Here is a 26744-nt window from a genome sequence, read left to right as displayed (position 1 = left end):
ACTGATGTATCAAAGCATCTAGGTGGTACAGAATCATAGAATATCAGGGTTGGAACGGACCTCAGGAGGTCTAGTCCAACCCCCTGCTCAAAGCAGGACCAATCCCCAATTTTTACCCCAGATCCCTAAATGGCTCCCTACAAGGATTGAACTCACAACCCTGGGTTCAGCAGGCCAATGCTCAAACCACTGAGCTATCCTTCTAATGAGGTCCCTTTGAGCTTGTGCCCAGTGTAACTACGGATGTGCCCCAGCTCAGGCAGGCATTTGCTGTAGGTAGAACTTGTGTGCACACAAAGTATCTGACCTGTTCGGGGAAGCAGCCATTCTGATTCTCCAAAAGAACTTGAAGGAGCACTGGATGAAAAGGACGTTGGGCTGCGAAGCGCCTGCTCTGGGTTAGTAGCTGTGTGGCTCTGACGCAGGCCAGTGTAAGCTTCCCAGCCCGTCTTTCGAAGTGGCTGAGCTGTCATGCTATACAGAACTCTTCAGCTTTCCTGCGTCCCAGAAAGTGACACGATACTTAATTTAAACTCTGTAAAGTAATGCTACACGGCTGGCAGCTGTGCTGCAGTAGCGGGGATCTTTATGTCTGGAAAAGTAGGCTCGAAAGCTGGCGGTTGTGCATCTTCCTGGTATGGCCCCATGCGTAACCATTTAGCCTGGAGCAAACGTGGCTTCCGCCCGAGAAATCGGGAAAAGACTCGTCCCTGTACAGCCTGTGGGGTGACTGTGGCTGGGATAATGAGCTCGGTTCTGGGCACCACACTCTCGGAAAGATATTGACAAACCGGAGGGAGTTCAGAGCAGAGCGACAGAAATTGACTGACTTTTGCGGGAAGGTTAGGAAAGCTAAATCTATCTAGCAGTGGCTGAATAATGATTAAGTGTGTGAGAGTTCGGGGGGTGGGGGGGAAGGAGGTGCAACGAGGCCTACAAATATTTGAAGGACTTAAATGCCAAGGAAAGGCATGATCTAGGGTGTAATTCAGGGAACCAAGAGGAAAGGGAGGTCATTTAGAAAGAGAAACTTTTTTTAGGATGAATATTGGGGGGGGAAATGGGGAGGGGATTTATGCCCAGTGAGACTAACTTGGCTGTGAAATGGCCCCCGCACCAGAAGGAATGGGAAGCCCCTTTATGCATCTTACAAGTAGATGCAAAAAGAAAAGGAGTACTTGTGGCACCTTAGAGACTAACCAATTTATTAGAGCATAAGCTTTCGTGAGCTACAGCTCACTTCATCAGATGCATATCGTGGAAACTGCAGCAGACTTTATATATACACAGAGAATATGAACCAATACCTCCTCCCACCCCACTGTCCTGCTGGTAATAGCTTATCTAAAGTGATCATCAGGTGGGCCATTTCCAGCACAAATCCAGGTTTTCTCACCCTCCACCCCCCCACACAAAGATAGGGCTAAACCTCAGAATACAGTGTGGAGAACAACTTGTCCATCAGCAGGAGATGGGCTGGATGAGCCTCTCCGGCATTTCCATTTCGAGCTGCTCATTCTAATGAGCTAAACCATGGCTCAGACGGCTCTTTGGTTTTTTGTCACAGATCCAGGTTTAAAGAGCTTTGCATTGTGGGGAATAAAACCCCTGTGAAGGGAGGAAGCACGTTCCAGTTGTCAGGGCATTTACCGAAGATTTGGGAGACCCAGGTTCAATTCCCTACTCTGCCACAGACTTCTATGCAGCCTTGAGCAAGTTCCTTAGCCTCTGTGTGCCTCAGGTCCCCATTGGTAACATGGGGATAACAGCACTCCCTTGCCTCACAGCGGGTGTGTGAGGTTAAATACGCTAAAGTCTGTGAAGTGCCCAGATACTACAGTAACAGGGACCACATTGGTACCTAGGTTCTTAAAGGTCAGGGTCCTATCTTAAGTTTGTGGAGGAAAATCCCGTATCTTCTCCTTGCCCTTCCTTTCACAGAACTGCTGAAGCATCTGAACATAGTTTCTCCCTCTTAGAGACTGACAATAACTTGGAAACTCTTTCTTTTGATAAGGTTCTGTGACCCCTCCAACTCATTCATGCCTGAGTCTCCACTTACAACCATTTTCTTCTAACACAGCCATGTGAGGGTCTCACTGCACAAGGCCTCACCTAAGGACAGGCATGCCGGGGTCTCTCCTTCCCCTGGGCGTAGCTGTCAGCCGCTGAGATCATTCCTGCGCTGGGTAAGACACAGTGTCCTCTGAGTCTGGGTATCCTATAATCTGCGAGTGTCCCAGAGCTTGTGTCCCTGCTCATCAGTGCAACTGAGACGCCATTGGGTTGGCTTTTGGCTTGAACACCTCAACAGGGTGTGAATCCATCTAATAACGCCCATAATCCCTTCCTTGGCCAAACTGCTTTGTCAAAACTGCTGGAGTAGCCGCCACTGGTAACGCTAATATGGGTCTTGAGCACACAGCACATGTCACAAAGAAGCCCCTTCCCATGCGGTGTATTCAGTGTGCCCTGAGCCTGTATGTTGCTGAATTATTCAGTCTACGAAAACTCAAGCTCCATTAAAGCTTGAGATGTGAGGGATCATGATGAAGTACTTGGAATTCCACGCTGCTTTCCTCAGAGCTAGGGCGAGTCTCTCTGATGTCACATTAACGTCTTTCCACCTCTTTAAATATAGCTTGCGGTCATGGCTCCTTAAATAGCACAGATAGTTGGTCCCACCTGGTCTGTTCCTGTGTGTCCTGCTGTAGGATTGTAACACAAACTCCTTGAGAATAATTCGGTAAACTTGCTTCAAAAGGCTGCCTTCTCCCAAGTCTGAGAGAAGCAACGGCACTAGCTGTCCATGGAGTAAAAAAGCTCGACATCATCTAAGAATGGGAGAGAAGGTGTGTGTGCCTGGGGGGAGAGGCCAACGTCTCAGATAATTGGAGCTTGTCTTTCAGTAGAGCAAACAGGAGTGCTGCAAACGGCTCTGAGCTGGCAGAGCAGCTGAAGAGGAGAATGGTTTCTAAATACAGTGGAAGGTTTTCAATCTTCCCGCAGTGGTTTTTTAGGATATGTGCTTGAAAACAGGATCCCTGTTTCTTAGGAGTTTAATCTCCTGCCACTTACTTCTCACTTGAAATTTTAAGCCTTTCTTTTGACATTGCAATTATCTCCTCAGCAGCTGATGGTGCTGAAAGTGCCTTCAGGCAAGGGGAAAAGCAGCAAGAGTCGCAGACTCCTGGGGGAATCAGGTGTGATTGAGAGACAGAGAGGTTCTTACTTTGGGAAACTGTCTTAGTGACAAAATGCTAAGAAGAGTAACATGGTTAGGAAAATGTTGCAAACCTCTTATATCCGCACAAACGGGTCTCTAAATGCCTGGTCTGTATACTGTCCCAGGATGCCAGTGGAGTATCAATAGAAAGGCCCTGATGCTGCAAACACTTATGTCTCATTGGGAGTCCCACTGAAGTCAGTGTGGGATTACTCATGAGGGTAAAGTTACTCCTGTGTGTGCTTGCTTGCTTGTAGGATGACAGTCTTAAAAGGCACCAATCAGCAACTACAAAAGACTAACTACAGAGGATGCAATAGACTGGAGTCCTAGTTGTTGCTTTATAAAGGGCAGAGAGAACCTGAAAAGCATGTGGGTTTTGTGTTGTCTTGTGTTTTACCTGAGGAATATCAGGAATATGAAATAGTCTTCCTGGCTCTTGCAGGAGATCTCGGACCCCGGGATGCTGAGCAGAGCTTTCTAGCCCTTATGTGAAGGGTTGGGGCTCTTTGAATCTTTAACAAAGGTCTTTTCCCCACCCCACCCCAGTGGTTAGTGAAAATTTTAAATAGTCTGAATAAAAGTTCAACTTTGAATTTTTGTGAGGTGCTGGCAAACCACATTGTTGTAGGACTGCAGCTAGTGGGTAAATTCTCTTTGCAGGGTCACTCTCCAAATGGTTCCTGCACATTTGTACTTGTAATGCTTGTGAAGGAGAGGGTTGCTTTTTGTGACTTCTGCTGTTTGTGTTACCATGGCATTGGCAGGAATAAGCCTAATAAGTGACGCCAGATCTTATTTATTCTTCCCAGCGCTATGTTTTAATCCGACTCCCGGTTAGGGATAGAAACATGACGGGAGAAGAAATTTACGACTTGGAAAGTGCCTCTTGAGAGTCAAGGGAAATAAGGCATCAGATTAATTGGGGAAATTAAAAGGATAATTAGGACTCTTGACACACAAGCCGTCAATTGCATAAGGACTGCAGAGCATACTTCCATAGATGCAGAAAATTTGTAAAGGCATACAATGGCTGAGCAGAGTGGTTAAAGCTGTATAGCAAGAGAATTCTTGAAGATTGGTGCAAGTCTCTCCTGGTCCCACTAGGTAAGAATGGAAGCATCCATGCATGTGGGCAGTGTTGATGCTGTTGTCACATGGACTGTAGATACTGCAAAGTATCCTGGATGCTAGGTTTAGGAGAATGAAGAACAAGATTCGCTTGGCTTTAGGAAAGGATGAGGAACTTCAGATGCCATGTTTGTAATTCAGCAAGGGATAGAGAAGTGCCTAGAGCACCAACAGGATGACTTTTGGGCCTACAGATCTAGAAAAGACATACAATAAAGAGGACAGAAGGAGGCTAGCACCAGTGCTGAGGAAGTACGGTGTGTCTGAGGACACCAGGCTTCAACCATGCGGTGGGGCTTTGGTCCCAACAAGTCCAATGCCAGCCCTCCTTGACCGACACTCTCTGAAACCTGCTCGCGGCCCCACAGGGGCCCTGGACCCCTGGTTGAGAACCAGTGCTCTAGATCTTCCTTGGAGGATGCCCTTATTGCTAGGTCACCTGCATATAGGAGCTTCTCACCTTTTCCTATTGGTATCTTCCTGCTGACACAGTCCATCAGTGACAAACAGCAGCGGACGCAGAGCCAACCTCTGGCACAGTCCGACTTTCAATCCAAGAGTCTGTCATTCCACAACATGTTTGGATCACTGTTTTAGTTGATCTGTATAGAGCATTGATTGAACCTCATTGGCTTTATCTCTATTTTATATTTTTATAAAGATGATTTCAAAGGATTTCCTATTTCCACATGAGGAGTGCAGTGTCCACATTTTGGTTACATCATTGGACTATTAACAATTTTTAAAGGTGAAGAGTGATGAAGAAGGACATAAATAGTGTGCATGGCACTTCCATATAACAAATGTGCAAATTGCATAGCTCTCCAAGGAGGAGAGTTAGCGGTGACTTGATGGGGATATTCATCATCTTTTGAAGGGCTCGGTGAAAACTGATCAGTGCCTCCTTTCTATCCTCCCCCTGGATATCAGAGCAGGGGGCCATGCAGTGCAATTAAAGAGAAGTATCTAGAGATGAAGTCCAAGGCGATGCTGTCTTATGCAGCATTCAGTTACTGTGCAGGGTTTGCTCTTGCAGGAAGTCATTGGACACAGTGCCTGGGTTTTTAAGGAGGGCTGGATGACTTCCTGCCAGCTAACTGCATTTGTACAGGAGATGAGGATAATCAAATCTCATGCTGCAGACTCCAAGCTGATAGCACGCAGGGGTCAGGGAATGATTCGTTGTCTAGGTGCAGCATTAAACCACATGCCAGGTGCAGCATAGGTTTGTGCCCCCCAATATTTCTGATGCATTGGGTATTGGAGAATGGTGTGGGCAGCGTACAGGAGTGGATGGGCCCATAGTCTGCACCAGGATAGCAGCTTGTTCATGAGTATTCTAAGTGCTTCCCCACTTCTCCAGCCCTCTTCCCCGCCCCCCGTAGTATCACCTCTCTCATTGTGACGGAACAGGTGGAGGGAGCCTTCCTTTAAGGCTGCTCGCTTGTGGGGATCTGAGTGCTTTGCATAGCAGGGGCAGCCTATTTGTTTCTCCACTGGCGAAAGGGGAGGCCCAGAGTAGCTTTCTCGGGGCACAAGGTGAGCCTGTCGCAGAGCCAGGAGCAGATCCCAGGAGTCTCAACTGCTCGTCTTGTGCTCTAATCACTAGGGTGCACGGCCTCTCCTTTAGAAACGGAAACACCCGTCCAAGCACTGAAGCACAGCACCCAATGGCATTCTTCCCATCCCAGTCCCCTGTGCGATCCTCTCGGAGCATATCCAGTGGGAACCTCCCTGCGACGGGGACCCGTTCAGATTAAAAGAATCTTCGCCCTTGGCCATGCGTTACTTTTTGGGGTGTAAGGGTGGGAGGAATCGCCCATCACTGTGCTACCTCTGGCAGCAGTGGTGAGAGCATTACCGGGCAGGGCTCAGGCAACCATCGGTGTGTGGACCAGACTCGTTCTAAGTAGGCTTGGCCGACAGCGATCAAAATGCCTGGGCCAGGTCCATACTAGTTGTGGTGCAATGGGGCGAGATTTCCCCACGAAGCTTAAATCTCTGACAGCAGCTCACCCGGTGCTTGCGTCTGTGGTAGCCTCAGGAGTGAGCATGTCGCTATTTTTTTTTTTTAATTGTTCTTACAAATATAAATCGGATTCTCCTGGAAACAGTCCTTGACCGTCAGAACCTCTACTGGAAGTCTGTGTTTTGGTTTTTCAGTGGCCCTGAGGGTTCCCGGTTCCATAGTTAGGGTCCCAAACCATCTCTTGCCAGTGAGGGGGAATTACGATTCAGAGGGTTTTCCCCAAAGCGGGAGCCATTGGAGCAAATAAAAGATTGTCTTTCGAAATAAAAAAGGCTCAGTATCCTGGTGTGTTTGGGCAACTTGCCCAAACTCTCTGCTTTCAAAAAGCATCTGAACGGAGCTGGTGCGTGTGAGGTGATGCAGCATGCATATGGTGGGGAAATTCCTTCGTGTTTTTTAGCTGACGAAGTGTAAACCAACAAATATTCTGAGCCAGAAATAAGGCATGTGGGGTGGGGATTGGTGTCCCATTTGCTGTAAATAAATCTGGTGAAACTCAAAGAATTAGATACCTGGTAAAGTGAAGTGCTGTCATGCAGAACTCTGACAATACGTCTGATATGCACCTTGTCTTTGAGTGGGAGGGTGCTGACTACAATATTGCGATGGACAGGCAGAAGTAGCATGCTTGGAACAGGATCTAACTGCGGCCTCTTGACAGTTGGCTAGGGTCACAATAAGCCAACACCCATCCAACATGAATGGGTGTTCCTGCACTCCTGTGTTTGCTGGCTATGCCAACCGAACAACAAGGACCCAGAGGAATAAGACATTGTCCTGACACACTTAACAGAGCAGGTACATTTCATGCAGCAGCACTGTCTTCTCCTCCTTGATGTGAATTATTTCTTGCAAGACATTGCAAAGCACGTTGAAGCTGTCTGACTCCTGACAGTCCTGCTGCAGCAGGTCGTGGTGCACTGGGTCATCGAGGAACAATCTTGCATTGCTTTCAAATGACCGTGTGGAGGAGCTTCCTTCCACCCCCTGGGTTAGAGTAGTGGCAAAGAGACAGGGCTAGTCATGCCATGAATTATAGGCTATGAACACCATGGAGAAACCCATATTGTGTATTCCTGATTGTTTGCATGGTGTCTTACTGGCATAGAAGCGCATGCTGGGCCCTATATAAGCTAATGAATTCTTTTACTGGCACCGTAACTTGTTCTAGAGCATCATGCGGGATCCACAGTCATAGCTCTTGAGAACTGGTAGAGGTGGTTGAGTCAGTTCAACCCCTTACCTTACCCCCCTGCATTGTGTAGCTGGGTTTAGCCCGTTGGTCCTACCAAAAAATGCTAATGGCTACTTGTCTACTCTTCGCTTCAAAATAATCTCCCGGGGACAGCATTTCCAGCACTCCCTGGCAGCTTGGTCTGCTGTCCAATTGCCCTCTTGGTTACCAGTCTTTTCTTTTATGGAGTTTAAATGTTTCCTATTATTTGAAGACCTTTGTTTTTTCTCTGTTGACTGCTAAGGATAATTGTTCTAATTCACTTACTCTAGATCAGATGTGGTTGCTACACAGAAGCAGTCTGTTTTGAGAATACAGGAAAAAACATGCCGAGATCTGGAGGAAGAAAATCAATGATGTACAGCTGTCTTATCCAGATTAGCACTTGCTGTGTCACAGATGTTGGGCATTTGGTTTAGAATATGAAAAAGCTCCTGTGGGTCCGAGTTCTCCCACCACTCTCCCCAGGGCGGAGAAGCACTGCAGAGAAATCCTGGACCTACCTCTCCCTCACTGTAGCTGACCTCCCATGCTTGGAAGATACACAGTTCATGTTGCATTAATTAGTAGCAATATTGTTGCACAATAGTGAACACCTGCTACCATCCAGCTTCTCCCACAACATTGCTTAGCACTTAACAAGCTTGAATTCAATGAACTGCCTGTCTACGGCAGACCTATCTAACTCTCTGTCTCTGCAATCAGGCTGAGCAGGACCTCCCAGCAAGGTCCTTTCCTCCCTGGTAGCGCAACTAGACTTTTACTCTCTAAAGTCCGTACTCTTGGAACAAATTTTTGTCCTGTTTTTCTTGGCAGCACACACTGTGATTTGCTTGGGAAACTGCTCTACAACTTCCCTGGGGATTGTTACAGGTTGCATTTTAGGCTGAGACGCTTCGAAGTGATTTTATTGCTTTCCACACTTGCCTGCTTTCCTACCACCAGAGTCGCACACGCTTGCAAATACCCTGGTGTCTTGCTGTTGGGGTGCTCTGCTGGAGAGCGGGACCTTGGAACACATTATTTCTGTGCTAAAACCTTCATTATAGGGAAGCAGTCAAATTGACTACGGTTTTCTTGCTGCACTGTTAAACTGGTGGTGTGTGTGTTTCTCGAGTGAAACATCTAGTCCTCTTACTGGCAGACTTTTAATGGAGCTGCTTTTCTAACTCATCATGAATTAGGTTCCCAGTGCTGCTTTTATGTGGATAGCTGACACAGCACTGCTGTTAAATGGCTCTTCACTTGTGGTGCTCACTTTCATGCCAAACTGGCCTGGCCTGCCGTTGTCTTGTTGCAAACAGGCGTCCACTGCCGCACGTGGCACATCGTAAGAGCGTGACTGTGTCCAAGCCTGTCGTTGTGCTGAAGATGTCTTCAATCAGCAGGAGCAGTTTATAGTACTCTCTGAGCTGCTGTCCTGGGAAACCTGGGTGCTGCTCCCAGCTTTTCAGAGTCAGGGACGACTCCTCCCTAGTTCATGACAGGACTATAAGACGCAGCAGTTTAAAGAGATACAACTCCTATGGCAGAATTAGCACCCTGTCTACATGGATCTTGGTGGGCAGCCTGTTAAATTCAAGGAATTGACAGAGTTCAAACTCTATTTCTTAGTTTGGCCACCTGATTTAGAGCCCTCCTGGCCTCCTGTACAACACAGGCTTCCTGTTCTAAAAATCTCAAATGAAATGATGCTGGACTGCAGGGTTAATCTGCTTTTCCCCACTACCAGGAAACCATCTTCCCTCCCTTCCTTCACACCCACTTGTACAGCATTGCACAGGTGCAAAGAGATGGCTTTTATCTTCCTGTGAAGCATCCATGTTAGCTACAGCCAGATGGAGGATACCATTCTGAGAGACTGGTGTTCAAGCTGGTATGGAAAATGGTACGTTTCCTAAACAAGATTTCTTAAAGTGTGTGAGTGAGTGAGTGTAAGGTGGTGTTTTTGCCCCTGAATGACTGTATTAGAGATCACATATGTTCACTGAGTGGGAATTTCAGGCCAGCAGACATTCCTGCATTAAGCCGTGGCAAATGATAAAGGAATGTCTGTTAATGTTGGTTTTGATTCTACAAACTGCTCATGATCTGTGCAGCTTATCTGTGTGGTTTGATGACTTTATTATCCATATAAGATCTACAAATTAGAGACCTGGGGAAGCTGTTGCTTGTACTGTAATTTCTAAGCTGCTGAAGATACAATCTTGCAACTCCTAAGTGTAATGAAATTAATACACTAGCGCAAAAGAGTGCCTCCCAGAGGTACCAGTGCATATATAAAGATGTTTAGTTGCCTGATTGAGCTTGCTCCTTGTGGAACATTTGTGAAAATCAGACCTTGGATTTTGCTCAGTAGTGGAAACTGAGTAATTCCTTTCCAGTGTAAAGCACTGGATTAGTCAGCAGAGGATAGATCTGATAATCTTCTTTCTTCTGTGTTCGGTGGGGTGCAGCTTTGTAAAAATTATGGCACAATCCTGCAAACGCATTAGCACCTGCATAGCTTCTGTCTTGTGAGTAATCTCATTTGTTACTCATTTGCAAGAGCTGACTCTTCACATAACTAGTCCTGTTTAAGAATTATGCATGTGCTTTAATGTTTGCAGGTTTGGGGCCGAAGGGCTTTATCGAAAGCCCAATGAAATCAGTGGAAAGCTTCCCATTGACTGACTTTGGATCAGGCCCTAGATGTGTAGGTGAGGGTTACATGTTCATAGGGGGTTTTTGTGTCTCCCCCCACCCCCCATCCGCGCCCCCTCATTGATTTCCATTACAGCAATCTGTGTTATGGACGCAACAATCGGTGTTCCTATTGAAAAGCATTGTACTGCTGCTCAATACACAGTTACCACAAAGATGCTTTCTCTGCTTGTTTGCAACAGTGGTGGGGGTATCACTGACTTCATTGAGCTATGACGTGTAACATTTTGAAGGCACCGTAGTCATTTTTCTGTTCGGTGGCAGAATGTTGCATTGCTAATGTGCCCTGCAGGATGCCACTGAAAGGCTGGGAAGTGTTAGCTGTGTATGTATATTTAATGACTTCCTTAATTATTAAGCTCTGAAATGAAACCTCAAAAGAGCATGGGGACAGTCTGTACTGCAAAACTTGGGATGGTTTGAACTTCTGAGTAGACCTAGGCTTCCTGGTTTCTCTTGTCACTCGAAACGGATGTTTCGAAACCTCTGCCGCTCATGCAGCGGGAAACTTAAAATGAAGGCGTGGTGCTTTCCTTCCTTCACAAGAGAGAGGGACACAGGCCAAAGTTGAGCCTCAGATTTGTCTCTCTCTTGGTTCCCCTTCTGCTTATGGACTATTGGCTCCAGCCACAGTCTCTCCTCTTAGCATGGAGGGCAGGTGGGACAATGCTTATCTCCATCCTTTACCCTCCTCCCTTTCCCTTTTCTCCTTTAAGCTGATCCCTTCCGGTCTTCCCTCCTCACCTAGCCTTGTCCTACAACAAGTTTGTAAAATCCTTCTCGGTTCCAGTATTCAAAAGTATAAGTAACAAAACTTGGCTTCTAACCTTCACTGCATCTTGCTTATTCCGATACTGGTAATGGTGTTCCTCAGATTTATTTTGTCTGGGAATGTATTCCAATTCAGGACTTCGTTGGCATGGGGAGGGGTGTCCGATCCTAGGAAGAACGGCTTAAGGGGACGAACAGCTTTAGACTGAGGCGGCTTTGAAATTTGTTTTTATTTGTTCCTTTGAAGAAAGGTACATAATGGTGACTTTATAAAAGCTCCTAGGATCAGCTCACCAAATGAACTTGTCAGCCCGTTATACAATAACAAAGTGCATGGACTTGAAGTCTGTTGAAGAAAGGAAAGGTTTCAGGTGGAGTCTTTCAAAGGGTGATGGTTGGGAAATGTAAATAGGTTGATAAGGAAAGTTGAAGTTGCAACCCCAAGCAGCTTGCGGGTGAAACAGCAAGTGCCCTGTACCCAGTGGGTGGGGTTTTCAAGAGTGCTCGGTGTTGGCCTCATTCTGCTCCCATTGAAGATAGTTGGGGGTTGTAGCAGAGTTAGGGCAAATGAGGAGCACTCCCAAAACTCCCACCCAACTTGTTAAAGTATCAGGAGATCGTTAAGCCTCTTGCCCACGTGTCTGAAATCGTAAATGAACTCTGTAACAGAGCTAGCGAGGAAATGAGTATTACTGTAATAAGTTGGATGGAAAAGCTATGTTAAACCAGCATCAGTGATGGAAATTGGGGTATTCCATGTGTCCAGAAGTGAGGCTACCTTTTGTGTCCACAAAGGGAAAGGGCATACGGCCAGATGCCATCTGCTCCGGCATTCCATCAAGACTAAATGTTACTTGGGGGCTAAATCAGCACACACACAGGCTAGTCCATTTCCCTTGCTGGCTTGCTACGGTAATTTTGCCTAGCCCACATTTTAGTGGTCGTATTCATAGTCCCGAGAAACGTAGTGGGTGCCTCACAATGAGAGCAAGGCAGGGATGATGGTAGTCAGCTTAAACGCCAACGTCAGACGCGACACGAGGAAGGGACTGGAGTGGGAAGGAGTGGGGAGGAAGAGCAGGGTCCGCAGTGGGAGGATCACTCAGGAGAGGTGAGGGCACAGCATAGCAGGGTGGCCTCTGTCCATATAAATCAATGTCTGACTCTCTTCTTATGTTGCTTCGGAAGTGAGCCGCGAGGGTAGAGGTCTGGTGTGTCCGCTCCGGAAAGGGGTTTCATGCACACAGGACAGCAGGGAAGCATCAAAGCAATGGCGGGAGATGCTGACAAATGGTTGATCCAGGCAGTTGGCATTGGAGTGGCACTCGGTAAGGGATTAGGTCATGTAAGCAAGGAGGGGGGCACTCTCACAGGTTCTTGCGGCCAGGACAAGATGCTTAATCTTGAGGCAGTGAAGAGCCCCGGGGGAGGGATTCGAAGAGCATGGTCTGATTGGCAAGATGGTCTTAGTGGATGCACTGGGTGAGGGTTGGGTGGGGAGGGGCTGAGGGGGAAGCCGCAGAAATGGAAAAGACAAATGAAGGTATGGATGAGAATCTCTCTGCTCTGTGGGCAGGATTCAAGGAGTGAATCTCTTCTGTAGAAGTCGGGTTCATCTGACCACAGAGGAAGCTGGTTCAATGACATGTTGGCAACTACACAGTGAAAATTGATTTGCCATTTAACTTGTTCATATTTATCCTCTTCGAATTTAGGTCACTTTGTGGTTTCCCCCTGCTGATTCTTTTTGGTCTGTCTAGCAAACAGCTTTCTCTTCATTTCCCCGCTATTTTCAGTACAGTGGGTACATGGCTGCCTCAGTTTACTTCTGTCTTTCCTCCTCTGGAAAAAAGAGGGGTGTTTTCACGTCTTCCTGTGGAGCAGCAGGGAGAGCTCAGACCTAACTTTGGGATGAGCCATTGCTTGGAATTCCAACGAGATCTTCCTCCAGAGGAGTTGTATTGGCATGGAAAGATGAGGCCTGCTCTGGCTGAGTTCTCTGCCTAGTGGGTGCACTTGTGGATTCCGCTTTCCTTTGTGTCTCTATTTTTAAAGCCTCTCTGTAAATGCAGCTTCCGCTGCTGCCCTTTTGCTTTTCTCCACATGCGAATCAGTTCTCCCAAGTCTGTGTCATTTTCCTCCTGTCCAGGGATCTCATCACTTCAGCCTAGACTCATCCATCTTGGCTTAGTAACAAAAAAAAAACAAAAACAAAAAAAACAAACCCCAAACAAAACAGTGGGAAACATTTAAAAGTCAAATTTATGGCCAAATTGTGTGACCCGTGTTGGAATCAGGGAAGGGAATTAGATCATCTCCTGTTAATTTTTTCTTTACTGCTCCACCCAAAGGCTGGGAGGATAAATGACGGGGAAAGAGGCAGTGAAGGCCAGGGCAGCTGCGCCCGCCCCAGTCCATTGTCACTCTTGCTGGGGCTCTCCTGGCTTGTGCTGGTGAGTGCTATGAGAATGACCAGAAGCGTTAAGTTGATGGTTTGAAGCTGAATGGGGTTGGTTGGTGGGGAGGACAGTTTGGGGCTGGCAGGGCATTTACAGCAATGAGGAGCATGCAGCAAAGAGAACCTCCTATTTGGGTTGGTGAGTTCAGTATCAAAAGATCAAGAAGTTCTAATGCAGGCTGAAGTTGCCTGATGGAGACTGGACTCCTTGACCTATAGCCCAAATTCTCTGCTGTGGTGGCTGTCTGTAGTATTTTCTCCACACCATACTGTCAGGCTGCTTCAACCCAACCAGAAGCTCTGACCTTCTGAAGGAGAATTCAGTCTGGATGGCTTCTCACATACAGGTGGTAGGTGGGTGGTCACTATTCTATTAGGAACTAGACTTTAGACCACTCAGCCATTCTGTATAAAGCACTCCGCTGTTAGGGAGTTGCAGCTCTCAGCCAGAATCGAGTTGGGGCAGCTTCATAAAGTTGAAAAGTTCCATGACACACTGTCAAATCTGCGTAATCCAGTCCCCACTTGAGTATCCAGCTTCATATTATTAACAGTTGAGGAGAGCTGAAGTGAAATACAGTCTAAACTTTTGTTAGGAAAGTGAACTGAAGCCAGCCCCTTAGTAGAATCGAAGACATTTAACAAACTGGCCACTAATAATTTAAAGCACAACCTACAGATTTATCTTTTAATCGTCTCCATTCTAATCCACTCTTTTTAAGGTGCTCCATCTTTTATTGTCCATTGTTGGCAAGCACTGCTTTTGTTGTCAGCAGTCTATTGCTATCCACTTATTATAATAAGTGACATTTAATACCATTCCTGTACATCTTGAATATAGGCTCAATCCAAACTACTTGACTCAAATTTATAGTGTGGATTCCCTTGAGCCAGGCAAGGCATGAATTAGATTTGATGACCCTGAGCACAGTATTGGGAAGAGAGCACTGCTGCCTGCCTTTTCGATTTTCAGAGTGAAGCTTGCATTCAACAGCAGAGTTTTTTTTTTTTTTTTCCTTTTTCCTTCATATTTGGAGGGTGGGGAGGAAAGTTGTACAGCAAAGGGCCACTCAGTCCAGGAACAACCTCACTTGTTACAGTCCAAGCAAAAATTAAAGAAGCCACAATGGAATTTACCCTTCACCTTGCAACATCCTGAGGGCACCTGCACTTGAGTGTGTCTTGGAGGCATATTTTAATTTGTACCCAGGTTCAGGGAGATCGTTGCGAATAGATTCTTAATTTCTTCCTTCCTGCTTCCCAGATTGTGCTGCCTTTGTAAGCAGATGAGTAACCGAGAGCAGAGGAGAACCTGTGAAGGAGGCTCAGTGGTTCAAGAAACCAGATACTTGTGGGGCTTGGAGGAGCCAATCCAAGTTCCTTCGGGAGGAAGGAATTACTGGCAGTAATCGTGCCTCTCATAAAAACCTGTCTACCTTCACTTCTTTCATAATGAAACGTTGGGAATTGGAAGAGCACACGCCCCACTACATCTAGCTACAATGAGGGGACTGTGAGGTTCAGCTGCAGGTTTCACTTGCTCTGTGTTTTGTTCCTTCAAAAAAGATGTCCTGTACCCATGTAATCAAGCCTTCATTTTCATATATGCACACATCAGTGATTCCCATCTCTCTGTTACATACCTTCCACGCTTCTTTGTTGAACTTTTTTGCACCATGTATTTTCTTTTGCTCTTGAATTTAATTTCAAAGCTGCTCAGGGGAAGGAATTGTGCTTTAGGAGAGAAGAGGCTCATGTGGCGGGGTATGGAGTTTTAACGTGATGTGGCCAGAAGAGCCATCGTCAAAGTTGCCTTGCAACCCAGATAAGTTCTTCGCTAGCTAAAGACCATGCCAAGTTCACAGCTGCCATTCAGTTCTACTTATGCCGCCAGGTAGAGAGCTCACTGTGCCTACTGAACACCTGGTAGGTAGCGCAGAGCTGGGCGAGGATGGGAGGGAGAGAAGACGCAGGAGACCGGGTGCATTTGGCCAAGCAGCATTTCACTGGGCATCTTGTCTTGCCAAGGTTACTTTGTTTAACCCAGGAACTGCTGGTGACTGGTAGTGCCGAGGGATTTAACACACACTTTCTTCAACTACTCATTCAAATCCTTCAGCACTGTGCTCTGTTGTGGATTGGTTCTTCTGTGAAATGTCAAATAATCCCAGTCCTAGAGGGTGCAAATTCAGACACGATAGTTTAAATTGTGGGCACGCACCAGTCTGCATGGGAAGTGCCTGAGTAAGATATTGCCTTAGGCATGTGATTGTCTCCTTCTGCTTTCTGTAACCAGGCCCGAGAAGCGCTTGCCACTGACTCCAAGCTTAGTGACTCTGCCTTTCGCTCAAGCAGTAGAAACCTGTGGGTTTGGTGCTGACTGTCCTCGGTTGGATCCCTGCTCACAGCTACTGGTGGATGTTCGAGATTCACAGCCCTCTGCGCTCAGTCTGCAGTGGCCATGAGTCTATCGCCCCACCTGCAGAGCCTGGGCTCTTTAGCTCAATCTGTAGCAGCTGCTGGTTGTAGCTGTCCAGATCCTTGGTTCAGTCCCTGGATTGTCAGCCAGGATGATGGCCATCACATCTGCACGTGGTGGTGTGTTTAAGCTTGAATGCTCATTCTGCTCCAAACAGAAACAAGGTGATGTGACTTTTTAGACAAACAGGACTTAGCGATGCCATTCAAATTTCAAATATTCATGACCACTCTCCAGTGTTTAAAACAAATGTGCCTTTATGAACATGAGAAAATTGCAATCTGGAAGCAGGAGGGATCTAACTTCACATTGTCTGCTGGTAGTTATTCATGTGGTTCTGTTAGGGACGTGCATTTGTTGATCAGAGAGAAGAGTGGTTGAATTTAAAAGCTCCCTTCTTTGTAAATGAAGGGCCCTGTCATACAAGGCGCACCGCTAAGCTCCAGGGAATTGCTGAGCACCCACCCCTCTGCACTTTACAAGAGCACAGATGGCGTATAATCATTTAAACACGTGGGCTTTTAACAATATAGCCAAATACTTTCAAGCTTACTATTTTCAGCTCCCCCCCTACCTCCCCCAATCTTGTTTGCAAGACCACATTGAACTCTGGACTTAATGCCTTGGTTTCTTTACCTTCACAGTTTGCCAGTGTTTGCACCTTAGGTATGTGACTCAGAGTACCCGTAGTCTTTGTTTTTCTTCAAGAGAAGCTGGTGTGAATGTTTTGTAAGATGGGAGTAAATATCCGTTATTTTCAGTAAGCCAGTATAAAGCCTGGAACTGTGCAGAAACCCTGAGGCTTATGCTTTCACCCCTGGGTGCCTACAGTTAAATTAGTATTTAGGCATCTAAGTCAAAGTGCTTTCAGCAAACTGGCCAGGCCACTTTGATTTCGCTGCCTATAGGCAGCCCTGATCCAGCAAACCATGTTCTCACATACTTCAGGTTTCAGAGTAACAGCCGTGTTAGTCTGTATTTGCAAAAAGAAAAGGAGTACTTGTGGCATCTTAGAGACTAACCAATTTATTTGAGCATAAGCTTTCGTGAGGTACAGCTCACTTCATCGGATGCATACCGTGGAAACTGCAGCAGACTTTATATATACACAGAGAATAAGTAGTCCCATAGACTTCAGTGGTGTGACTTGCATGTTTAAAGTTAGGCATGTTCTTTAAGTGCTTTGCTGGATCAGGGCATGTAGATGGAATTTTAGGCATCCAGGTTTGAAAACCTTGGCCTTAGCATACTGTGTCTTATTTATTCGTGATATTCCTAGAGGGAAGACCTCCACACACAGGCCCTGAATCTGTGGATGGGTTCCTCCTGTAAATTCGAAAAGCTTTAGAGAAGAGGAAGGGACAACTGCTTTCATAGTATGGCAAATTACTGAGCCTCTGGTGCTGGAGGAGAGAGTTTTCCTCCCACAAACTTATCTGCCCACCCCTTTAAAGCTCAATGTCTATTGTGCTGTACAGCCCTCTTGTCTATCTGCTGATGCTCTTTCTCTCCTGTAGTGTACATTCACCTTGAGAGAGGTGGGAGTCTGAGCATGGCAGGATGATTTATTCCTGAGGTAACTTCAGAGCATCCAACATAAGTGATGCTAAGTTAAGTGGAAGTAGATGTGATCCACGCTTTCCAGTAGTTGTTTATGATGCTCATTCAGCTTTTCATGTCAATGAAGTTGCAGTGAAATGCAACCTCTGTTGATACCATGCAACAGGCTGTTCTTAAATTCCACCATGGTCTTGTTGAAAAATGACCTGCCTTAGGAGTTGTGGGTGTCTTTTTGCTGAGAAATAACTGAATAACGCTGTTAATTCTGACTGCTGATAGAAAACACTTTTGAAAAACGGCTCTGATAGGAGGCTTATTAGACATGTCTTACAAAGAAATAGAAAATGAAATGTAATAATCCAGCATGTTTCCTGTGGAAAAACCTCTAGTCCTGATGTAACTAGTTACAAGCCTTTCATTTACCTTTTGATTGACATTTTCACTACATTCTCTTTGCAGTTTGCTGCTTCGTTGTACACAAGCGGTGCCATGAATTTGTTACTTTCTCCTGCCCGGGTGCTGATAAAGGTCCTGCTTCTGATGTAAGTAAATTCAGCAGCTGATCTCCTGTTAATGGGTTTGCAATGTGAAGTCATTGGGAGAGACACTGGTGAGCCAGATTGCCAGTAAAAATTTCAACCCCTGCTTGAAATGTTAATTGTGGGGGCAGATTTTGAATGCAAATTGCCCCTCAATAAATATTCTGTTTTTGTGTCTTGTACGCACAACAAAGCTTTTGAGAAGAGTTCCACTGCCTCTTTTGGCTGATAATTGTTTAGCCAGTGAAACTATTGCCCTTTCACATGAACCTCAAATTTCAGCACTATTACAGTCATGTGACCTAGTTGTATATTTTTGAGGTTTTATAATAAAGACCTTCAGATAGGTGGTAACTTGAGGCCAGTTGAGGGGAAACCACCTCAGTGTCACAGAAGAAGTGCTGAGGCTTGAGCAGAAGGTTGGGAACCTGAGCTGTCATCCCAGCTGTGCGCCCAACTGCCTCTGGTACCTTGACTAAGTTACTGCCTCAGTTTCCCCATCTGTAAAATGTTCGTATTTAATATACCTCCTGCACTGGCTAACCTGTTTTTCCAAGGGTTAATTAACCCTTGCCAAGCACTTCTAAGTGCTAAAATAGTTATTCGAATCATGCTGTTGAAGACCTCACAGACTGTTCTGTTGTCCCTGGAGATACTTCTTAAACATCTACCCTAGCTGAAATAGCTGATCATTTCATCTTTTGTCACACTGATGAACTAACTGTCAGGAGATGAGTTGTAGTTTTTAAAAATCTGTCTTTAGTGGGTGGCTAATCTACAGGGTTTCCTCTGAGCCCTAAAGAATCTATTGATCCTGACCCATCTTAATTATCATGCCACAATCCAGTCTGTATTAAAAGAGCTAGCCCTATCCATTACTGCAATACTTGATGAGAATTCGCCTCTATTACAATTTAGACTCTTGGTCATTAATATACAAAGTCATCCCTGATTATCTTAATGCCGTGGGTGTTTATCGGAAAAAAATACATATTTTTTTCAAGAATCTCAATCACAATATTAGCTCTCAGATTTAATTAAAGTCATGCATGTTTGTCAAACCCTCTCCTGCCCCCAGGAAAAAACATTTCAATCAATTTCACACCTCCCTTTTGCTTTGCACGGTCAGCCTTGCACCAATCACTGTAACTTTCCCAGGAAGGAATGACAGGAAGTTGACAAGGCAACAATATCAAGTATAATTACTTACTGAAAACTAATAAAACAGTTAGTGTGAAAATCTGCCACTTTTAAAGCCAGCTGTTCTGAAAAACCATAGTGGTGGTTTAATGAATGATTTCCTTTTTTTCTTGGTGAATCCTGATGTCTACAAGGAAGCCGGGCCGTGTGGGGGGCACAGCCGGGCCGTGTGGGGGGCACAGCCATGTAAGATTCCCTGCAATGATTTTGCCAATGCACTTCAGGCCAGTCTGGAAGGTCTAACTTTTTTTACCATGGAAACTGATTAATTTCAGCAACTGCTACAAGAAAGGGGATTGAACTGGAGATGGAAATGTGGTTCTGGACTATTTAGAAAAGCTGGACGTGCACAAGTCCATGGGGCCAGATGCGCTGCATCCGAGAGTGCTAAAGGAGCTGGCGGATGTGATTACAGAGCCATTGGCCATTATCTTTGAAAACTCATGGCGATCGGGGGAAGTCCCGGACGACTGGAAAAAGGCTAATGTAGTGCCCATCTTTAAAAAAGGGGAGACGGAAGATCCGGGGAACTACAGGCCAGTCAGCCTTACCTCAGTCCCGGGAAAAATCATGGAGCAGATCCTCAAGGAATAAATTCTGAAGCACTTAAGGGAGAGGAAAGTGGTCAGGAACAGTCAGCATGGATTCACCAAGGGCAAGTCATGCCTGACTAATCTAATTGCCTTCTATGATGAGATAACTGGTTCTGTGGATGAAGGGAAAGCAGTGGACATGTTGTTCCTTGACTTTAGCAAAGCATTTGACACTGTCTCCCACAGTATTCTTGCCAGCAAGTTAAAGATATATGGGCTGGATGAATGGACTACAAGGTGGATGGAAAGCTGGCTAGATTGTCGGGCTCAACGGGTAGCGATCAATGGCTCCATGTCTAGTTGGCAGCCGGTATCAAGTGGAGTGCCCCAAGGGTCGGTCCTGGGGCCAGTTTTGTTCAATATCTTCATAAATGATCTGGAGGATGGCATGGATTGCACCCTCAGCAAGTTTGCAGATGACACGAACCTGGGAGGAGAGGTAGATACGCTGGAGGGTAGGGATAGGATGCAGAGGGACCTAGACAAATTAGAGGATTGGGCCAAAAGAAATCTGATGAGGTTCCACAAGGACAAGTGCAGAGTCCTGCACTTCGGACGGAAGAATCCCATGCACCGCTACAGACTAGGGACCGAATGGCTCGGCAGCAGTTCTGCAGGAAAGGACCTAGGGGTTACAGTGGACGAGAAGCAGGATATGAGTCAACAGTGTGCCCTTGTTGCCCAGAAGGCCAATAGCATTTTGGGCTGTATAAGTAGGGGCATTGCCAGCAGATGGAGGGATGTGATCGTTCCCCTCTATTCGACGTTGGTGAGGCCTCATCTGGAGTACTGTGTCCAGTTTTGGGCCCCACACTACAAGAAGGATGTGGAAAAATTGGAAAGAGTCCAGTGGAGGGCAACAAAAATGATGAGGGGACTGGAACACATGAGTTATGAGGAGAGGCTGAGGGAACTGGGGATGTTTAGCCTGCAGAAGAGAAGAATTAGGGGGGATTTGATAGCTGCTTTCAACTACCTGAAAGGAGGTTCCAAAGAGGATGGCTCTAGACTGTTCTCAGTGGTAGCTGATGACAGAACAAGGAGTAACAGTCTCAAGTTGCAGTGTGGGAGGTTTAGGTTGGATATTAGGAAAAACTTTTTCACTAGGAGGGTGTTGAAGCACTGGAATGGGTTACGTAGGTAGGTGGTAGAATCTCCTTCCCTAGAAGTTTTTAAGGTCAGGCTTGACAAAGCCCTGACTGGGATGATTTAATTGGGGATCGGTCCTGCTTTGAGCAGGGGGTTGGACTAGATGACCTCCTGAGGTCCCTTCCAACCCTGATATTCTATGATTCTGTGCTACAATGCACCAGAATGCCAGTTAAAAATAGAAACAGTGGGAGCAGGAGATTAAAGTTTAACCAAATGTGGTGGCTAAATATACATTCTGTTGCCACTACAAGTGGAAGTGGGGAATAACTAGGTCGTGTGCAGAGATTTTGAAAAGGTACCTTTCTGCATCGTGTCATGGGGCTCTGGCCCTTCCGGTGATGGGCTCTGTCGCTGCATCGAACGGAGGCATGTGCACACGTCCCAGAGCACCTTGGCCCCTTTCCAAATGGAGCTGTAGTGGGAAGTCGCATGCTGGCTCCTAGTCATGTGTCCTTCAGGAAACTCTGTATATAAAGGTCCCCTGCCTCTTACTCATGGGAGAAGACAGAGACCCAAGGTCAGGAAAGGAGGTGGAATGGGGCTAGGGTGACAGATGTCCCAATTTTATAGGCACAATCCCAATATTTGGGGCTTTTTCTTATATAGGCACCTATTACCCCCCCACCCCAATCCTGATTTTTTACACTTGCCATCTGGTCACCCTACATGGGGGTGTCTACACCAGTCAGGAGCTGGCTGTGGGGAGCCTGGGCTGGGGAGGGCTGTGAAGTGCTGGAAGGAAGGGTTAAGAGCATGATGCTGTCTGGACATCGGAGGGAGGGTGGCTCTCACATTGGACCCCACTACACTGTTTAGGGATTTGCTCCCCGATATGAGGATACTACAGATGTGACTACAAATGCAAGTGTACCTCTCAGTCCCCCACATAGCTAGCTTTGTGCAGCAGGAGAAAGGGTTGCCTGTTCCTTTTGCAGCCAACCCTGGGACTGAGGCGGTAGGACAACGGGACACAACCCTGTTGTGGAGGGAGCCCCTCTACAACTGAGTGGAGAATTCTCACGGCCCATCCAGTCCTGAAAATGCTGGTAGGGGACATGTGAGTTCTGTGGTAGGGGTGTGACGGACAGCTGCTCTCTTGGCTGACACAGGCGCCCAAACCATGGGCCTTCAGAGCCAGAAGCACGAGCGGCCACAGTTTGAGCTCAGGAGCCAAGGTTCTGCCGCTGGGGGCTGTCCTACATGCGTACACATCTAAATTTAAGAATATTTCTTGCTACACAGGCCACTAAACAATTCGTCACTGCCAGCCTGGCCGGTGACTTAGCGGTGAAAGGCCCGTCCCATTCCTGATTCCCTCACACCTTCCCAGCCCATTGCTTACACTGATGCTAAGTAACGTGAGCCTTATTTTTAGCTACAGACTCATTCCCTTTCTGCTAATTCCTCTGCACTGGTGTGGGAGCGTACCCTTCATCTGCTTTTTTTGCAGGGTCACCCTTTGTTTGGAAATGAGGCTTCTCAGGTTCACTTCCGAGCGACTCCTGAGCAAGTCTCTCAGTTCAGCCTGTATTTCCCTTCTGACCTGCTAACGGGGACCCTCCATCATTCTCTTTTTCCAGCTCCAGAATGGAGCAGGGGAACTAGCGGGAAGCTTTTTTCCAGGTACATCTTTCAGGCTGCATGGACAGAGGAGACTTAAGCTTCATGAGCTTGTTGCCATCTTGGTGAGAGCTGCTTTTTCTTTGACACAGCAAATGAAAGAAAAATGCCAAGCAGCCGTGTTGTGTCACAGTCTGCTGGAAGGAGCTGGAGAGTGTTTGGGCTTTGACCGTTGGGTTTGGCAGGAACAGGGTGGATGGTCCCCTCGCTGTTTAGATGTGATCAGACCTCATTCCCCTCTCCCACCAATCAGTGCCCGGATTTCAAGTTCTTTTTAATATTGTCACGTGAAACTAACCAACAGTCCCTGGCTGGGTTCGATTGAGTGCACTGAGTGTGTTTATTTGTTGTGCTAACTCCTCCGTGTTGTCAGCAGCACACTTCAGGGTATTGTGTAACACACACGTGTACTTGACCCCAGTCCTACAGCTTCAGAGAAGACCTTTGATGGAGTGTGTTTGGTTTTAATTATTTGGTTGGTGAATAAGAAGGATAGCGCTGGAGAGGTGAACACAGCTTTCGCATGTTCAGCAGATCTGGTGTCCTGCCAAAGGGCTGACAGCTACAAATGGTCTGGTTAGGTCCTTCCTGTATCTGGCACTGGGTTAGCTGGTGTCAATACCTGCCCCCGCCTGAATAGTAGAGGCCCACTGCTCTAAGGGCTAAAGGAGGAGCCTGGCAAAACTGATGTTTTGAGGCCTCCACACAGTGGAGGGTTAAGGGTAAATGCATTAAAACATAACTTTTTAAAAAATGTTGACATAGAAATGCTTCGAGTGTTGCTTCCTGCAGCACACAGCTCTGTGGGGACTGCTTTATCCCTGGGCCAGCTGGTAACTCGGCTACTCTCCGGATCACTTTTCCCCCCTGTGTTTAGCAGATGCCATTCCATGTACAGTGCTCCGGTGCTTGGAAGTATGTGGATAAATACTGTCAGATCGTGTGTGCGCTGAGTGCGTTAGAAGGCTGGTAACCCACGCCGGCAAAGCACTCCAGTGTGGATGTGGCTATTCGGGCAAAGCTGCACTCTGTACTGAGTTAGTAAAGCCACCCCTCCGAGTGAAACAAGCTGCACTGGTAAAAGTGCAACTGTGCTTTTATAGCTGTGTCTACGCGATGGGTTTCTGCCAGCACATCCATGCTGGTTGGAGACCACACCTTACTGCACCTCTGACTGGCAGACCTGTGCCAAAATCTGACCTTATACTAAACTTTGCAGTTGAGTTGTAGATAAACCTTCTATCCAGCATGCTAGGCTTTGTTTGGGGGAGTTTCCCAAGGTGCCTAGTGTTGCTTTCTTTCAGAACTGGAGGTTGTTTTTCTGGCCCATGTTGACTTCAGTTTTGTGGGTGTGTATTTTGAGGAAAAAGGCACATTTTGTTTCCCCTGGAAAGTGCAGGAGTGACTTGATCACAGTCCAGACATACCTACGAGGGGGACAAATATTTGATAATGAGCTTCAGTCTAGCAGATAAAGGTCTACAAGAGCCAATGGTTGGAAGTTGAAGTTAGACAAATTCAGAATGGAAATAAGGCATACATCTTAACTGGGAGGGTAGCGAACACTTGAAACAATTTACCAAGGAACGGGGTGGGTAGAAAAATTGCTGATGATGGAGAATTGAGGTTGGATGTTTTTCTAAAAGATCTGCTCTAGTGTAAACAGGAATTACTTTTGGGCAGTTCTCTGGCCTGTGCAATTCAGGAAGTCAGACGAGATGATCACAATGGCCTTGGAATCTAGGAATCCACAACACAACCTGTCTAATAGCCAAAGTGCCTAGGGAAAAACCTAATTTTTTGCTGTCTTGGTTGGAAGCTTTCTTCTATATGGAGAAACTCACTAATTACTGTCAATTTGCTAATTACTGAATATTATGAATTAGTAAGTGGAGGGAGAAGGGAAATACAATAAGCAAACCAGCACCAAACAGGCTAATGGTTTGCAAAAAGTTGTTCATGTAGATAATTAGTCTATGTAGGAAGGCAGAAGAGGCCATTATGATCATCTAGTGTGAACTTCTGCATAAACCAGGCCATAGAATTTCACCCAGTGATTCCTACAACAAGGTCAGCAACTTACAGGCATATCTTTTAGCCATCCAATCTTCCTAGCGTACTGCAGATTTTATGAAAATACCAGAGTCTTAATATGTGATTTTATTGCAATACTCTGCTATTTAATATGTGGAAGTAGAGAAGGGGGGTGGGTGTATGTGTGTGTGTGGGTGTCTCTCAGGGAATTATAAGGCATGTGGATCAGTTTGTGGATACAACAATATGAACCTCAATACAAGGGCAAAGAACTTCACTTAGGAAGGGAAAATCAACACAAAATGGGGAAGAACGGATCAGGCAGTAGCACTGATGGGGGGAGGTAGAGTGGGTCATAAATTGAATATGAGCCAACAGCGTGAGGCAGTTGCAAAAAAAGCTAATATTCTGGGGTGTATTGACAGGAAGGTCATTATATAAGACATAGGAGATAATTGTCCCACTCTACTCAGCACTGGTGAGGCGTCAGTAGACCACTGTGTCCAATTCTGGGTGCTGCACTTTAGGAAAGATATGGACAAATTGGGGAGAGTCCAGAGGAGAAATTAGAAGAGGTTTAGAAAACATGACCTATGAGGAAAGGGTAAAAAGAATGGGGCACCTTCTCTGGAAGTGTTTCCTGAAGTTTAGCTAAAATCTTTTTTTTTTTTTTTTTAACTTCATCCCCTTCCTTTAAAATTTTCTCCCTCCTTGGTGTTTTCACCATTCAGCTCTATTAACACAACAATTGGGGAAGGAGAGCTAGAGACAGCATGGGGAATTGCGTATGAAGTGTGTTATAAAATGATATTTGACATTTTTGCGCAGCGTGAAAGTGTCTCCTCATTGAATTCAGTCACCCAAAGCAATCTCTCTAACAATGCTTCTGTGCACACACACCTTTCAGATGCCTTTTAATTTTGGTGATAAGCAATGGGAGGGTGAAAGTGCAGAGATACCTGCTGCCAGCTTTTCAGCTAGTCTGCCTGGCTGTTTCCGTGAGCAGCATAGTGTGCACTTCCGCAGCCCCTTCTTGTAGCTAGCTTTGCTGCATGGTAATATGAGGGTCTTTACTACTGCTTGCTAAATGCTATGCAATTTCATATCCAGGGTTAAATCCCTCAGTCTTCTGGTCTCCTCCCACTGGGCGCAAACTGAAGGAAATGGGAGATACAAGGCCTAACCCTCGTAGTTTTAATCTCACTCCCCAGCAGATCCAGCTGAGCATGAGCCCTGTAAACAGAGAGTTTTACATATAAATAACATTTTTTTTAATGTACCTACAGAGAAGTCTTTAAAGGTGCCTTCTGAACTGTGCCCGTCTTGTGTGCAGAGGCAGCTTCTTCTGTGCAAAGAACAGGACTTCACAGTCACAGAAAGGTACTTGCATTCAAAATGAGAGTGTGTGCACAGATGTCTATGCACCCTCACACGCAAGTTTTTTCACTTGTAGCATGTTCTGCCGATGTTGACGCTGGAGTCTCCTTTGGAAAACTTGGCCCTTTCTGCTGGTAAACAAAGGTCTGATAAGTGCTAAATGTTAATGATTGACTTGTGTGCAATCACCATTGCATTGGTGGAGTTGGGACAGCCATTACCTAAGGGGATGTACCCTACAAATGTATTACTTATATTGCTCTGTTGACTAATTCCCACAACATGACATTCATTTTTACGCATCTGAAATTGTTTGGAGCAGTAATATAGAAAATGACATATGCTTTTAAAAGAGTCTGGAAACAAAGGCAAAATATTTGCCTCAAAATAACCTCTGAGGAGAACGTTGCAATCTGTGGCTTTTGTTGTTGGGTTTTGATTTTGAAACAAAAAAAGCAGTTTGAGCTTTCAGCCCCCCGCTGCAAGCCAACATGCAGCTGCACAAATAAATGGCCACAGGGGGTGAGGAGTGTGCTGGCGAACAACAGATGTACGTTGCACCTCCGAAGTTTGCTGTTGGTTTTCCTTTGCCACTTTGGAAACCAGTAAACTGGAACTGCTGACACACAACAGCTGAG

At 46.1% G+C, this 26744-nt stretch overlaps 1 protein-coding gene across 2 annotated transcripts in view; it reads left to right on the top strand.

Moving 5' to 3' along the window:
- The window catches only part of PRKCB (protein kinase C beta), a 244411-nt gene that overhangs the window by 74735 nt on the left and 142932 nt on the right, over positions 1 to 26744 (top strand). For both annotated transcript variants that reach the window (XM_084641907.1, XM_084641906.1), the window contains exon 3: positions 18051 to 18133. In XM_084641907.1, coding sequence (XP_084498033.1) covers positions 18051 to 18133 — 83 coding nt within the window. The remainder of the gene's footprint in view (positions 1 to 18050; positions 18134 to 26744) is intronic.

The sequence above is a fragment of the Lepidochelys olivacea genome, assembly GCF_965140295.1.
Source record: "Lepidochelys olivacea isolate rLepOli2 genome assembly, chromosome: 10".
NCBI lineage: Eukaryota > Metazoa > Chordata > Testudines > Cheloniidae > Lepidochelys > Lepidochelys olivacea.
Note: the sequence above shows the minus strand (reverse complement) of the source record. Positions and strands in the feature narration are given on the sequence as shown.